This window comes from Zalophus californianus, chromosome 5 (assembly GCF_009762305.2).
Source record: "Zalophus californianus isolate mZalCal1 chromosome 5, mZalCal1.pri.v2, whole genome shotgun sequence".
NCBI classification, from domain to species: domain Eukaryota; kingdom Metazoa; phylum Chordata; class Mammalia; order Carnivora; family Otariidae; genus Zalophus; species Zalophus californianus.
In genome coordinates, this window is record NC_045599.1 from 29374880 (window position 1) to 29390179 (window position 15300).

General features: G+C 37.5%; 1 protein-coding gene across 2 annotated transcripts in view; it reads left to right on the forward strand.

Annotated features, from left to right (window-relative positions):
* Positions 1-10986, forward strand: part of SMAD5 (SMAD family member 5) — a 58411-nt gene extending 47425 nt beyond the window's left edge. For both annotated transcript variants that reach the window (XM_035727634.1, XM_027605361.2), the window contains 3 exons: positions 1697-1918; positions 3917-4173; positions 5958-10986. In XM_035727634.1, coding sequence (XP_035583527.1) covers positions 1697-1918; positions 3917-4173; positions 5958-6101 — 623 coding nt within the window. In that variant the 3' untranslated portion in view covers positions 6102-10986. The remainder of the gene's footprint in view (positions 1-1696; positions 1919-3916; positions 4174-5957) is intronic.
* The last annotated feature ends 4314 nt before the right edge of the window (positions 10987-15300 follow it).

The following is a 15300-nucleotide window of genomic DNA, read 5'->3' on the forward strand; positions in this document are numbered from 1 at the left end:
TGGGGAAAAGACAGTCTCTTCAGTAAATGCTGTTGGGGAAACTGGGCAGCTGCATGTGAACAAATGAAACTGGACCACTTTCTTACACCACACACTAAAAAAACTCAGACTAAGGACCTAATTGTGAGACCTGAAACCATAAAACTTCTCGAAAAACATAGGGCAGTGATCACTTGGACATCAGCCTTAACAACATATTTATGGGATATGTCTCCTCAGGCAAGGAAAATAGACAAAAGTTAACTATTAGGACTACAAAATAAAAAGCTTTGTAACAGTTAAGGAAACCTTCAACAAAAGGAAAAAGCAGTCTGCTGGATGTAAGAAGATATTTATAAATGATATATCTGATAAGGAGTAATATCCAAAATAAATAAGAGAACTTACACAACTCAACACCAAGAAAAAAACCCAAACCAAACAAACAATTTGGTTAGAAAAATGGGCAGAGACTCTGAATAGGCCTTTTTCCGAAGAAGACATACAGATGGTCAACTGACATATGAAAAGATGTTCAGCATCATTAATCATCAGGGAAATGCAATTCAAATCACAGTGAGATGCCACCTCACACCAGTCTGAATGGCTAGTATCAGAAGGACAAATAAGTATTGACAAGGATGTGGAGAAAAGAGAATTCTTGTGCACTGTTTGTGGTAGTATATGTTGGTGCAGCCACTGGGGAAAACAGTATGCAGATTTCCAAGAAAATTAAAAATAGAAATACCATATTATCCAGTAATTCCACTACTGGGTATTTACCCAGAGAAAGCAAAAACACTAATTTTTTTTTTTCAAAAACACTAATTTGAAAAGATATGTGCACCCCTGTGTTTGTTGTAGCATTATTTACGATAGCCAAGATATGGGAGTAAGCTAAGTATCCATCAATAGATATAAGTGATATATATACACAATGGAATATTATCCATCAATAGATATAAGGAGATATATACACAATGGAATATTATTCAGTGATAAAAATGAATGAGATCTTGCCATTTTCCAACAAGATGGATGGACCTAGAGGGTATTATACTAAATGAAATAAGTCAGACAAAGAAAGACAAATACCATATGATTTCACACATATGTGGAATCTAAAAAACAAAGCAAATGAAAAAAAAATAAACCACAAACAGACTCATAAATACAGAGAACAAACTGGTGGTTGCTGGAGGGGGCTGGTGTACAAAACAGGAGAAGAGGATTAAAAGATTCAAAATTCCAGTTACACATTAAATAAGTTTTGGAGATGAAAAGTACAGCATAGAGAATAATATAATAATATTGCATAGTGTTGTTTGGTAGATGGCAACTACGTTTATCGTGGTGAGTACTGAGTAATATACAGGATTATCTAGTCGCTGTGTTGTACACCTGAAACCATTATGGTATTGTGTGTCAACTCTACTTCAATAATAAAAAATTAAGAAAAATAAAAAAATAAAATAAATGTGATACTGCCTATCCTTATACTTGTATTTGGATAAGTTTTAAAATATTCATTTTCAAGACATTACTGTTTTTCTTTTTTTTTGTAAGGTAATAGACTCAAAGCCAGGGAGGACAGTGATACTTAAGTGAAATATCTGAAAATATTTTTCATAGAGTGCTTGTGTTGGCTTAAAGGAAACAAAGAATCTGGGGTTTCTAATTCACTCATTAATCGTTTTTTTGTCTGGTTTGTTTACAGACGTTCAGCCCGTTGCCTATGAAGAGCCGAAACATTGGTGTTCAATTGTCTACTATGAATTAAACAATCGTGTTGGGGAGGCTTTTCATGCATCTTCTACTAGCGTGTTAGTAGATGGATTCACAGACCCTTCAAATAACAAAAGTAGATTCTGCTTGGGGTTGTTGTCAAATGTTAATCGTAATTCAACAATTGAAAACACTAGGCGACATATCGGAAAAGGTAATTTTGTCATTTCCCTGCGTTCAGTTGAAGTCAGTCATTTGTTGTGCTCACTGTGTACTGTGAGTTGTGTAAGGCGCTGGAGTATACCGCGAGCCTGAGGCGTGGGCTGTACCCTCAAGTTGCAGATGCTAGAGAATGTATTAAGTCAAGACCTAATCAGGCCTCTTTTCCTTATCGTGCTTAGTTTTTCGTCATAGTACTTAGGATCTGAAATCATACTATTTCTGTATCTATTTTTTGAGTGTCTTCCTGACTGGAATATAAGCTTTACAGAAATTTGCTTTGTTCACAGCATTATTTTCAGTTAGAACAGTGCCAGGCTCATAGTAAGTACACGGCAAATATTTGTGGAATATATGAATGCTGGTGAAGGATTAGAATTTTTTAATTACGGTATTTTGAGTTGAGGTGCCTTGTAAGAATTTCTGTTATGTTGGAGGAGCTGGGTTACAGGTAAGAAGTCCAGTTTGAATGATAACAAGTTTCCAGTGGCTTCACCACCACCCCTCCTGCCTTTTAAATTCAGGTAACTAGGTTTTATTTATATTTCATCTCACAAGACAGTTGCCACAACAAACAAGGAACTTCTCCCACCTCGGTGGAATGTCCGAGTCTCATGCATCAAGTGGTCAGGAAGGAAGCCTATCCCAGGTAGAGTGTATTGCCTGTCTTGTGAGTTCAGTTTTTACCACTAGCTCTGTTTTGCTTCTTGGACTTGAGGGAAGTCTTAGTCCAAGTTAGAACCAAAGGTACACTTACACCATTTACCTATAAAAGGTAAACTATACTTGTACCTACAAAAGGTATAATTGTAATTGTAATCTCATTTCTTATAGAAGAGATTCAGCAAAATACTATGGCCAAAAATAAGTTGACAAGAAAGCTTCCATTCTCTTTTGACTGTTGCCAACGTGGCATTGATTTTGTAGGTGAAATGCCTCACTTCTGTGTATTGGTTTTCCCACTACCGTAGGATGATTTAAGAGAAATCTACCTGTGGAATTCTTAAATTCTAGACTGTTTTCCCATTTTTCCTAGTATCCAGTTCTGGGATCCCTTCCTCCATGGGTCATTTTATTTGCTCAGAAACAAAACATAGTTTTTCGTATCATAGCCTAATATAAGTCTTTGACTCACATGTGTATGAAGTATGAGTGTACAAGGATGGTCTTTTTAGCATTGTTTGTGGTGGTGAAAAGTTGGAAATAACTTCAGCTTTAGCTATATAATTTGAAGTTTTAATATTGAAAGTATATTCACATTATTTACATATATATTTTTAAAATACCAAAACCATTCTTTTCAAGGGAACTAAAATAAATCTGCCATTTAAAGTCTCTTCTTGTGACCTGAAATTACATATGTGACTTAGGGTCTTTTTTTTCCTAAAGATTTCATTTATTTATTTGAGAGAGAGAGAGCACACTCAGAGGGAGAAGCAGTCTCCCCACTGAGCAGGGAGCCCGATGTGGGACTCGATCCCGGGACTCCAGGATCATGACCTGAGCCGAAGGCGGTCGCTTAACTAACTGAGCCACCCAGGCGCCCTACTTAGGGTCTTTTTTAATGCTCCTGTACTCTCCATTAGTAAAAAAGAATGCAGAGCATTTTGCCAATTGACTGTTTGTGATAGTTAAATTAACTTAGCGCCAAATGTTCCTTTGAAAGGACTCATCATAGGTGTTTTTTTTCTTTTTGTCTTTGCTTTCTCTCATAGAGATAATAAATGATTGTTGGCAAAGAGAAAAGAACTTAAGAACTGATAAACCTAATAAGCTGCCAACCTGGGGCTTACATTTTAGTTATTTAAGGACCATTGTAGACCTCTTGATTATCTTCGGCAGTGTAAGGCCCTCTAGTGGTAGCTTCTGTCTACAGACTGTTGGTCGTTTGCTGTAGGTTAGCGGGTATTCTTGATTGCACTCTAGACAACCGCTTTGGTTTCGTTATGCTGCGGTATATTAAGGTGAGTCTTGTAATGCTCGTCTTTTTAAGGTGTTCACCTGTACTATGTTGGTGGAGAAGTGTATGCAGAGTGCCTCAGTGACAGCAGCATATTTGTTCAGAGTAGGAACTGCAACTTCCATCATGGCTTTCATCCTACCACTGTCTGTAAGATTCCCAGCAGTTGCAGCCTCAAAATTTTTAACAACCAAGAGTTTGCTCAGCTTCTGGCTCAATCTGTCAACCATGGATTTGAGGCAGTGTATGAGCTCACCAAAATGTGTACCATTCGAATGAGTTTTGTCAAGGTGAGTGGGTTGTAACCTGTAGCTTAATTTGAGTCACTGTAAATATGTATATTATATTTCTATAGGTTATGATTTTAAAATGTCTTTGTGAAATGAAAGTCAGTATTTACTTTTGACCTGACTTAATAGGTTTTTAAATGATATTCTTGAGTTTTAAAGCTTTAAAACCACACGGTAGGTCTAAGTTTTAATTTTATAATCCAGACATAAAATGCATGATACTGATTTTGATACTGAATAGGGGCTGAGTTTATAAAGAGCTTCGGTTAAAGACTGAATTGCTAGAAAGCATTTAATATTAAAATTGCTTTTGAAGTTCCTTAGCTTCGGCAGTTTCAATTATTGTTAGATCCCACTGGAGTGACTTAAAAAATTCTTTAGAAGACTAAAATTAGCTTCCTTGCATTTAACCTCTGTTATTAAGGATTTGCAGAGTTGAAAGAACTTTTCAAATTTATCACTTGCTCTTGGCCTGATTTTACTGGCCTTCCGAAGATGATGGTTTGTGAGTAAAAATAGGGAAGAATTTTAGTGACACATATAAGCATCCTGTACTCTATCCACTCGGTCCTTAAGGTTTTAACCAAAGGAGAACAATTGTGAAATGCTCCGAGTGGGCTTTTTCTTTTTGACATTCAGACCCACAGTTCAGTGTTGCCTTGCTGCTTTGCTGTCGGTCTTTTCTATGCATCAGTTTATCAGTAGCCCCAAAGGCATTCCCCCTCCATAGAAACCTAACTTTTTTTTTTTTGAAGATTTTATTTATTTATTTGATTGAAAGAGAGAGAGTGTGTGGGGGTGGAGGGAGCAGAGGGAGAGTGAGAAGCAGACTCCCCGCTGAGCAGGGAGCCTGACTATGCAGGGATACAGGGCAGGGATGCGGGGCTCAATCCCAGGACTCTTACCAACTGTGCCATCCAGGTGCCCCAGAAACATAACTTTTATGTGTTTAATCTCTACTCCCCATCTCCTCCTCCCAAGCCTCATTTTCCTGGGCCAGCACTACTGTAAGCTGTAAAGCAGAGAGCTTGGTGAATCCAGGCAAATAAAAGTGAAAAAAATTTTAATCTTTATCTAGAATTTTAGGCTAAAGTGTTCCAGTGTAATTCATCCCAGCTACTTTAATTACAGTTGTGTGCATTGATCAGATCTACAGTGTCTTACCTCAGTTAAAAAAAAAAAAAAATCCCAAACCTGAAAACCAAAACTTTTTCGCAACAAAATCTGATGTGAACTTATATGAGGCTGTTTGTGGGTTTTATTTATCCCATTAAGTGAGAATGTATCTCACTGCAGAAATAATAGTGTTTTAATTATGAGCTGTTGTACTGTATTAACTTTCTAAACTTCAAAAAGAAAAAGAATTCTGAAACATATCTTGCCCCAAGGATTTCTGTTAAGGGAATCCTGTCTCTTTCAGTACTGCAACTCTGTTGCTTTTATTTTTTATTTTTTTTATTTTTTAAAGATTTTATTTTTTGAGACACAGAGTGAGCGAGTGGAGGAGGGAGGGGCAGAGGGAGAAGCAGACTCTCCACTGAGCAGGGAGCCCGATGCGGGGCTCAATCCCAGGACCCTGGGATCATGACCTGAGCCGAAGGCAGACGCCTAACGACTGAGTCACCCAGGCGCCCAACTCTGTTGCTTTTAATTCCATGGTGAATCCTGAGATTGGTTTTGTGTCCTCCACTGTTAAAGTATCTCTTTGTTAGTTTGTTAAAATTGTTTTAGGCTGATTGACAGTTTAAAGAGGTATTTGCTATGATATCTTTTCATTTTCTTAGGGCTGGGGAGCAGAATATCACCGGCAGGATGTTACCAGCACCCCCTGTTGGATTGAGATTCATCTTCATGGGCCTCTTCAGTGGCTGGATAAAGTCCTGACTCAGATGGGCTCCCCTCTGAACCCCATATCTTCCGTCTCATAGTGCAGAAGTAGTCTTTTCAATTATATTATTAATGGACTTGTTTTAATTTTAGGGAAACTTTCAGTACAGATACTGTGAGCTTACATGGAAAACAGATATTACAGCTTATTTTTTTTCTACATAATTGTGACCAATACATTTGTATTTTGTGATGAATCTACATTTGTTTGTTATTCATGTTCATGTGATTAACTCTCAAAAGTGTTGTGAGAAATGTAAAGTAAGTGTTGTACCCCAGTTCACAAGTTTGGCATTGATCTTAAACTGGGACATAATTTTGCCTTCTTGTCCCAACCAACTTGTTATTTGTTCAGTTTTTTTGAAAAAGTAATACATCACGTGATGACAAATTGTAACAGTGTAAGAAGGTGTGCCGTGAAAAGTCTTCCCTTCTCCTCTTAACCCTACAGAAGATCTACTTTTACCAGTTTCTTTGTCCTACCAATGTGAAGAAAGTGTAATTCATTGTTTTGTAAAAGCATATGGTAGAGGCTGAAAAGAAACTATAAAAAAAAATCACCCTTTTATTTGAAGGAACACTATACTGCACTGCTCTAACAAGTAGTGTTCAGTAAAAGCAAAGTGATAGTTTTCTAGGTGATGTCATAAAATTTACATTTAATACAGCTAAATGTTTGTCAGTCTGTTGTGACTTCACTCAGTATATCTTTTGTAAAACATTTCCTTTTTTTAAAAAAAAAAATTTATTGTAAACAACAGATCTCCATTATATGTCATTTACTCAGAATCTGTCATAAGTACTACTTTATAGCTAGTGACAGTGCACGCACGGCCTTGTTCAGCTTTGCTGCTTTTGGCCAATGTTGTAAGAACTCTAATTTTGACATGCATTAATCTTTTATTTTGCACTTTGATGGGTGACAGTTTCTAGTGTAATCTTTTGTGAAACACACTCAAGTGACTTGGACTTGGATGCTCATCCTTACTTCCTTGGTACCCTTTTGTATTAACAAACACTGCAGTTTATAGATTACAGTTGTAGGAAGTTATACTTTTTCTAGCTTTTGTTGTATTTTTCAACCTAGATTATAAGACTGTTATTCTATAGCTCCAATTTAAGGTGCCTTTTTAAGTCCCTACCGCTTTATGGGTGTTATCCATGTTGGAAAATCACATACTTAATCCCATTGCTCTTACTGGCATCAGTTGCCCTGAGCAAGGAACAGACAGACCTGTGTCCTGTAGCCAGAAGAGCCTCTTCAGTCTGGCCCCAAGTTGAGGCTACTGGTCTGGTACTTGAATGAATAAGCAGTGGTTGTGGAGATAGTTGACTTTAAAATATTCACATATCAAAGACTGCAGACTGTTCTCAGTTACCATGCATGCTGGTTTTTTCCTCTTCTTTTTTTTTTTTTGCACCTCTGTGGTTGCTAGTCTCTCAGAGCACAGTCCTCAAGAGAGGAAAGACATGGATACTCTGAAATACCCGTTCAGTCAGTCAGTCATGCTTGAAGGCTTTGGGTAAAGAACTTTTAACCTCTTTTTCTAGAGAGCAGTCAAATGGACACTTTGTTATGGCATGAGAACAGAGACATTATTTTGAAAAAAAAAAAGACTTAATTTACCTATTGGAGAAAGCTATTTTCTGGTGCCTTTTGGAAGTATATGGAGCCATGTCAGTCTTCTATTTAAAATGTCAGTTTGGTTTGACTTTCGACTTTGCCCTTTCTGCTTTTAAGAGAAGAAAAAAATTGCATTTTTTGAGGAAAGGAGAATGCAGTTGGTTTTGTTCTCTGTGCCATTATTTATTGCTTTTACAAAGTGCAGCCGGTGGGTGGCTTTAGTTCTTTCAGGTGACGAGCCATATGTGTTTCAGCTTGCGGTTCTTTGCTGGGTAAAAGGATCCTTTCTGACCCTCGCCTGAGTTACACATAAGTTTTACATGACATGCATTCTTCATCTTCCAGAGTTGTGTCAGCCACATGAAAGAGAATTATTTGCTTCGTGTTCAAACGCAGCTACTTACATTATTCTTTTACTTCCCAGGTTTATGGCACAATCTTTGGAACAAATTTATAGGAAAAAAACCATCCAGGTTGAATGACAGATACACGTAATCAACTTCAGTGGGCTTGAACTGGTGGAAACTATTGAATTGTTTTATTGATGTTTTCAATTGAGTTAAGTAAAAATTGTTTTTATTCATGTTACAGCCTTTAGAAAGTTGGCAGAGTTTTATGTGATTGGCCTTTTCTGTGTTTTCCCTAAGGAATTTTATCTCATGAAGGGCAGTACTGAAGCTCTTAACTGTTAAAAAGTTTCATGGAAAAGTATAAGCCTGTTGTATTTCCTAAAAGTGATTAACTCCCCATCCCTGGATTTTAAGTGAAAATTGTATTCTGTGTAGCTGCTTCTCTAATTCCCGAGGGTGCCCAAAATCCATGGATGGGAAATAAAAATTGCCAGTGACCAATGAAAAGAAGACACTTCTGAAAGAAACCTTTTCAGAAAATTACACTTTTAAATTTTTATTTAATCTCTAGAATGGTTTATAGTCAAATTTATGGAAACATCAACACCCCTGGAACAATCGCGTTTTATAGCTTGTATAACAAATTAACATATGTGAGCTGAAAAGACTAGAGTCTGGAAATAATAAAATGGCAGCTGGTTTGGTAAATGCAAAAAGAGAAATGGAAACAAAATTAATCTGAGTAATGAATTAATGCAACAGAAAGATGATTGGGAAAAAAATTTAAGAGTTGCATTTGATCAGCATCTCTTTATCATAAAGTATTATGGTCTTTTTGGTATTGCTTGGCTTAAGTTATGGAATGTCAACTAGTAGGCATGTTATTGATCTGAAGCTAACACTTTTTCCTTAGCGATTAAAGAAGACATCAAACAAAATGTCAAGTCATATACATCAGAATATAAATCATTTTTCACATTTTATTGTTATATAAGGAAACTGTGGTAGTAGAATTGGCTGGGTTTCTGAGTTGAAATCCACAGTAAGATTACTAGGTAGTTCAGTGAGCTATATACCTCATAATACAGAAAGAGGATATAGCTACTTTATACTTTTCATAACATTTGGGAGTAAGAATTCCTTTGAAGATGTAAAATGATCAATAAGTGTTCGGATCTGAAATCTCTTGTCAGGATGAGAACTGGGGCTCACATTATAAAACCCTTGAGGGTACCTGTGGGAAACAGTCCTCCTGTAATAGTATTCTGTTGAAGGAGAAGGTTTATACAAAAAATAAAATCCTCCCAGTAGCAGAGAACCTCCAAAAAGTCTGATAGTACCTGTTTTTAAGTACTGTCCTTTACAGAGAGCATCTAATACATCAGCTTAGATCAGTGTCTTTATACTCTTTGTAGTTGCTTGCTCAGTATTACTTTGGATTGTTATCACTTTCCCACTTAAAATATTTTGGTTATCTTTCATACTTATTGAAGAAGGAAGGCTCTTCTGATAATTTTGAATTCAACTTCCAGTGATGACTTCAGTTTTAGATCTGTGAATAGGGTCTGAGCCCTTCTTTGTCTTAGCAGTTAAATCCTCACTCCCTCTCTCAGATAGGAATATAGATGTGTGTCCTCATTATAGCAAGGAGCTAGATAAGCAAGGATCTTTTAAAGTGGTAGATAGAGCATGGTGGTTTCAGGCATGTTTGGTGATTTTTGTGGGAGGGAGTTTTCCTGAACATTGGTTTATGGGTGGTCTCCTGAGATACTAAGCAGGGCAGCTTCCTGGGGGTAATCTCAGGCTTGAGGCCTGTTTCCTCCAGAGCAGCACCCATTTTCCCGGGTGATGCCGGTGGGATTTGGGGAAGGTTTTCTCCTCACAGCAGATGCATATATGGGAAGTGACAGTTCAAGGCATTTCTTCTGCATAAACTGGTGCCTGCTGGACTTAGGAGAGGGGACAGTATTTATCCAGCCTTTGTTGTTGGATTATTCCTAATAGAAGCTTCTCTTCTAAAATACAACTGTGTTACAACTGAAGTGTTAACCTGAAATTGGATGGTTTACAAAAACCAATGAGAAGGAGTTCACATAGCAAAAAAATATTTTTTTCAAATAAGAGCTTATGATACAATACTTGCTGGTAGCAGTTGCTGTAAAACAAGTAATGGGACGTTTTGGTGAAAAGATGCAAGCGCAGGATTCTTCTGTCATTCATGGCAGAATGAAAAAGATCTGTGTGGTTCTTGTCCAAATAATTCAATTCTGAAAATTCTTGGAATCATCATAAACCATTGTCCTTTAAGGATTCATTTGAAGGTAGTGTTCTTAAAAAGTTCAGAATTTTGTGTATGGGTAGGTTCTTTTCCCTCAGTAAGTAGTGCCTTGTTGATACTAGCCGGTATTGACTATAATAAAACGACAGGCCAAACAATTCTACGTTCCTTACTTTTACAAGGAATTTTTTAGAATCGGATTTTTCCCTTCTCATGTCATTGGAGATGATGTTGCCTTGATTTATTCATGAAGTATTTTATGTGTAGGGACTCTTGAAGATAATAGTTGGGCAAGTGATTTTCTTCTTAATCTGGTGGGTTAAAATTGCATTTTGAAAATCACTTATTTTAAAATTGGATAGGATTGTAATCAAGAAAACTGGATGTTTGTATGTACCGGCCCATCTTCTCTTAAAAAGGTTTTGCATATGCAGATGATAAAGACCAAACCAATGGCTGCACTATAGATCTGCTTCTTATTTGTACTTGTTCTGCTTCCGTTTTTGTTGTAGAAAATGAAATTCTAGCAACATGTTTCAATTCTGTTGCCTTTTTGATACTTATAAAAATGTATTAGGTTTTACTATATTGTGCTTTTCAAAGCCATAGCTCTTAAGAACTTTGTTTTTGCATATTGTTTGCTAATACTTTATTTTAATAAATCTCGAAACCTGCTTAATGTGTGTGTGTGTACTGTCTTTTGACTTAGCGTGTTTGAGTGCAGTTATAAAAAGGGTTGAGATGACCAGTTGCTCTGACCGGCTGTGTTATATCTGTGTGTGCATGGGAAATAGAAAATGGATATACCATGCCTTTCCACTCAGCAGGTTTGCTCAAAATGATCAGTGTTTTTCCGTTCTGTTTGTAAGAGAGTTGATGTATTTTTCTTTGTTTGTTGAGTTTAATTTAGTTGTGTTGTGAAGAAGTATTTAGATCTAGTCTGGGGTATTTTTGTTTAAACACTAATTTCCCTTCTCTTGGTCTTAGCTGTAAATGAGTGGTGTTGACCTGATGATTAGGATATAGAGTAGCTCTTAGCAGAACCAACTTTGAGTTCTGCCTGCCTCCACGGGTTCCTGGGTCTCATAGGCTCTCTTAGCTCTGTGCCCTTTGGCAAGTTGCTTAAGCCCTCTGTATCTCAGTTTCCCGTCTACTTCATAGTATTTTGGGGGAGATTAAATAAAGTCGTACAAATAAAGTACTTAGCACAGTGCCTGGCACACAAGAACTCGTTTTTATTCTTACTGTCTCTTGCATTTCTTCTGCTGCTTTGAGAGGAATTATTTCTGATGCTACTTGACTTCAGGAGATCCACCCTTGATTAGTTTTCTTCATTTTCTCCTTAAAAAAAAATTTTTTTTAAGTCACATTAGTTTTATCAGCCCCACCAAGTACATACTTTTACCACTGCTGTGTTGTGTATAGGAGAAATGCAAACTCATTCTCATTAGGAAGGGATGGTGTAAAGCTATGTGCTCCCCACTAGAAAAGGAGGAAGACCCAAACTAAACGTTTTAACCCAAAAGAATGAATATAATAAAGCTCTTATTACTCTTTTTGGAGACAAGACTTCATCAAAAGAATCCGTTTCTGCAAATCAGTTCCTTCTTAACACCTTTTTATTTTAAGTGTAAGGTATTTAGTAGTGACTTCAGTGGCTGTTTTAGAAGCATATTTTAAAAAACATTTGTTCTAGCACAAGATTTCAGTCAACAGAGGTGTCGGCTTCTCTCCGATTTAAGATGATTAGTTTTCAGATTGCTGTAGCCCAAGCAGTTCAGGTGATGAGGGGATTGGCCGTGACATCTGCTTCGGTTTTCTTTCAGACAAGAGACTCAGTAGTTAATGCTCCTCCACAGCACAGCAGTTTTGATGCAGCTCAGATTTTATACATATTTATAAGAAGGCTCTCGGCAGGCTAGGGCAAGCTTTTAAGAAAGTACTTCTTGAGAGCTCTGTAGTGTATAGGGTTCAATGAAGGAAGCATTTTTAAATTCCTCCATTTAACATGTTAAATATTACTGTGTTTTTGTTGCATTTGTAAGCCTATTGTTAATAAAGACTTAATTTATAAAAAAAGGTGGTCTGTCTGACTAAATCACTTTGTGATTATAGTTTAAAGAAAGGAGGCTGGGACTATAGGGAAAGTATAAGGAAGAGTTGTTGGTGGCTTCCTTAGCCATCCTTGTCTTAAAGTATGTGGGCTGGACAGCGGAAGGGGCATTTAGACTCGTATTACCCATATCGTAACAAGTGGATTTGTGTAGAATTTCTGTGAGAGGCAGTCCCTGGGGCAGTGTTTTGATGGCCGGGGATGAATTTTGAAAGCATCCTTATACTTTTGTTTTAATCTGTTACCCCCTTCCCTATCCAATAAAAACCTCACGTTTTATTTCATTTTAAATAATACTTTTATCTGAGCTAAATGCTGAAAATTCTAACAGTACAGAAAAGGATAAAGGAAAAAAAACCCAAGCTGCTAGCTAACCACTGAACCTTCCCATGTGTAGCGTGTGTTCCCGTCTAACCTGGTGGGTAGTCGCTCTACATTAGTCCTTTCCTTTTCTTTGACAAAAATTTTGCTGTTTAGTCGGAGTGGAGCTATAGCTCCCTTTTTGAAAGCACTCAGAGAAATTGGTTCCAAGTGTTTCTTGGATTTTATATACCCAAGAGAACATTGTCCACTCTTCAGTGTCTTCTTTTGTTGAATGGCAGAATTTCCAAAATGTACAACATCAAGCCTTGCTATCCAGATATTTTAATGAGATTGGAAATTAAGGAGAAAGAAAAAGGTTTTCATTCATGGCATCTATCCCCATTTGACATACTATAGGTTTTATTTCTTTACCCCGTTTACCGACTGTCTCACCTCATGGGAATGTCAGGTTTCTGAGGCCAGACCTGTGTTCCCACTGCTAGAGCAGTTCTTGATAAATTGTAAGCACTCCAGTATTTGTGGAACGAATGAGGAGACAGAAGTCAGATGTGATTTTTTTTTTTAACTAGAATTATGTAATATGGCAGTTCTTAGTTGAATGGTTTATAGCTCAGCACTTTAAATATTAGATCTCTTTATTGCTTGCCTCATCAGAGAAGGGGAGACTCAACTAAGAAATTAGGAGACCAGTATCTGTTCTTTCTCATTGAACTTTGAGATCTTTGTCCGGAAGTTATCAGGTTCCTGGATTTGTTAGAGAACCTACAAAATTAACAATCAAGTTGGAGCTTTAGCCTGTTGATGTTTAATATTTTCCTCAGAGAAAGTCGAAAGGCACAGTTTACTTGATGTGTTTGACCAGAAAAATAACCAAAGAGTACTTATTTCATAGCTTGCAGGGGTGGTGGGGTTAAGAACCCTGCAGTCAGTTTGACTTGAGCACCCTGGTTTTCGATCTAATAGCATCCCCAGTTGTGCATGAGGGACAAGCCTTTAATTGCATTCAGGTAGGGCACCACAAGTAACACGTTTGAGAGACAGAGCAAAGTGACCATGCTTGTACTTCCAAATACAAGATTAGTTTTGCTGAAGAGTGTGTGTGGGATTGTTGTGGGTAAAAACACAGAAGAGTTTGAAGGGCTATCCCTTTGTTAAGATTAATAATCGACATTCCCTGATTGCTTTCTCTTCACATAAAATTCTTTTAAGTTTTACAAAATTCACTTCAAGCTACTTATTGATAGCAGTGAGGGTGAAGATGATGAATGCAAACACAAACTATGTACAAATGGTAAGACTGGAAATGAAAAGCAAGGTGCTTTGCTTTTATTGTCTATATAATAAACTGCTAGAATTTGACCAATGCCCATCCTCCCCTTCCTTAATTATAGAACATCTATTTCCAGCTGCATACCACACTTCCCAGCCTCCCTTTCAGCTAGATAATGGTCATGTGACTAAGGACAGGAGCAGAAACGTGCCATTTGGTGTAATGCTCCAAAGAGGAATGTCTCCTTGCCCCTTCCCAATGGCTAGAATGCAAATATGGCGGCAGGAACTAGAGTAGCCACTTTGAAATGGACGTGGAAGCCCAGGGATGAAGATGACAAAGCTGTGCTGCTCCGGGAAGGTTATGAGAAGAAGAAACTCAAGCGGGGAGTATTCTTTGTTATGACAGTTCAGACTCATTCACTCACTCTCACCAGATCTTCCCTGAGTGCTTATTACAGGTCGAGCTTCGTGCTAGACAGTGCAGTAGAGCTAAAGCAGGGGTGTCAGCTGTTCTTGTGGAAGGCAAAGCTGTTAACAGTTGAGTGTTTTTGACCCCTGTCTAGTTAGGGTTATCCGATCAGTTTGGAAGATGGAGAATGAAAGAGACTTGAAGAAATAGACTCTGCTCCTATTTTCTTGAATGTATTTTTTTTTTTTTTTTTTCCTGATGTGGAGCAGTATCCAGGTGGTTTGCTCATTCAATCAACTAATAGTAGATGTCAGGCATAGGGTAAACTGAATAACAAAAGTTCTTTCCTTCAAGGATCTTCATTCTGGTTGACGGAGACACAAAACAAGAACAATAAAATATATGGGGTAGTGGGAAGTTTTAAGGAGAAAATGTAGGAAAGGGAGTTTTAAAACATCGAGGGTTGGGGGCAGGGGGGAAGATAGTTGGAAGTTTTAGATCAAGGATCCAGGGAAGGTCGCATTGAGAAGGAAATCTTTGATCCAAGTTCAGGAAGAGCTGAGGAAGTCAATGCGTGAAGCAGTGATTTAACTGATTCTTAGTCAAGACAATCCAGAAAGCATGAATGACGTTACAAAGGTCTCTCCTTCCCTGCAGGAAAAAGAGTGATTCAAGCAGAAATAGCTAAGTGTACAAACTTAAATTGCATGTTCTTTAGTCTCTGCAGGAGACGTGATAATAACTGAGGTGTTACATAGATGGAGACAGGAAATGTCAGCTGCTAACAACTTTGTGGATTACCACCTCCAGGAAAGTGGCCACTTGAAGGGCCAATCAATAAGGAGAGTTCAACTCAGTGTTTTATCTGAT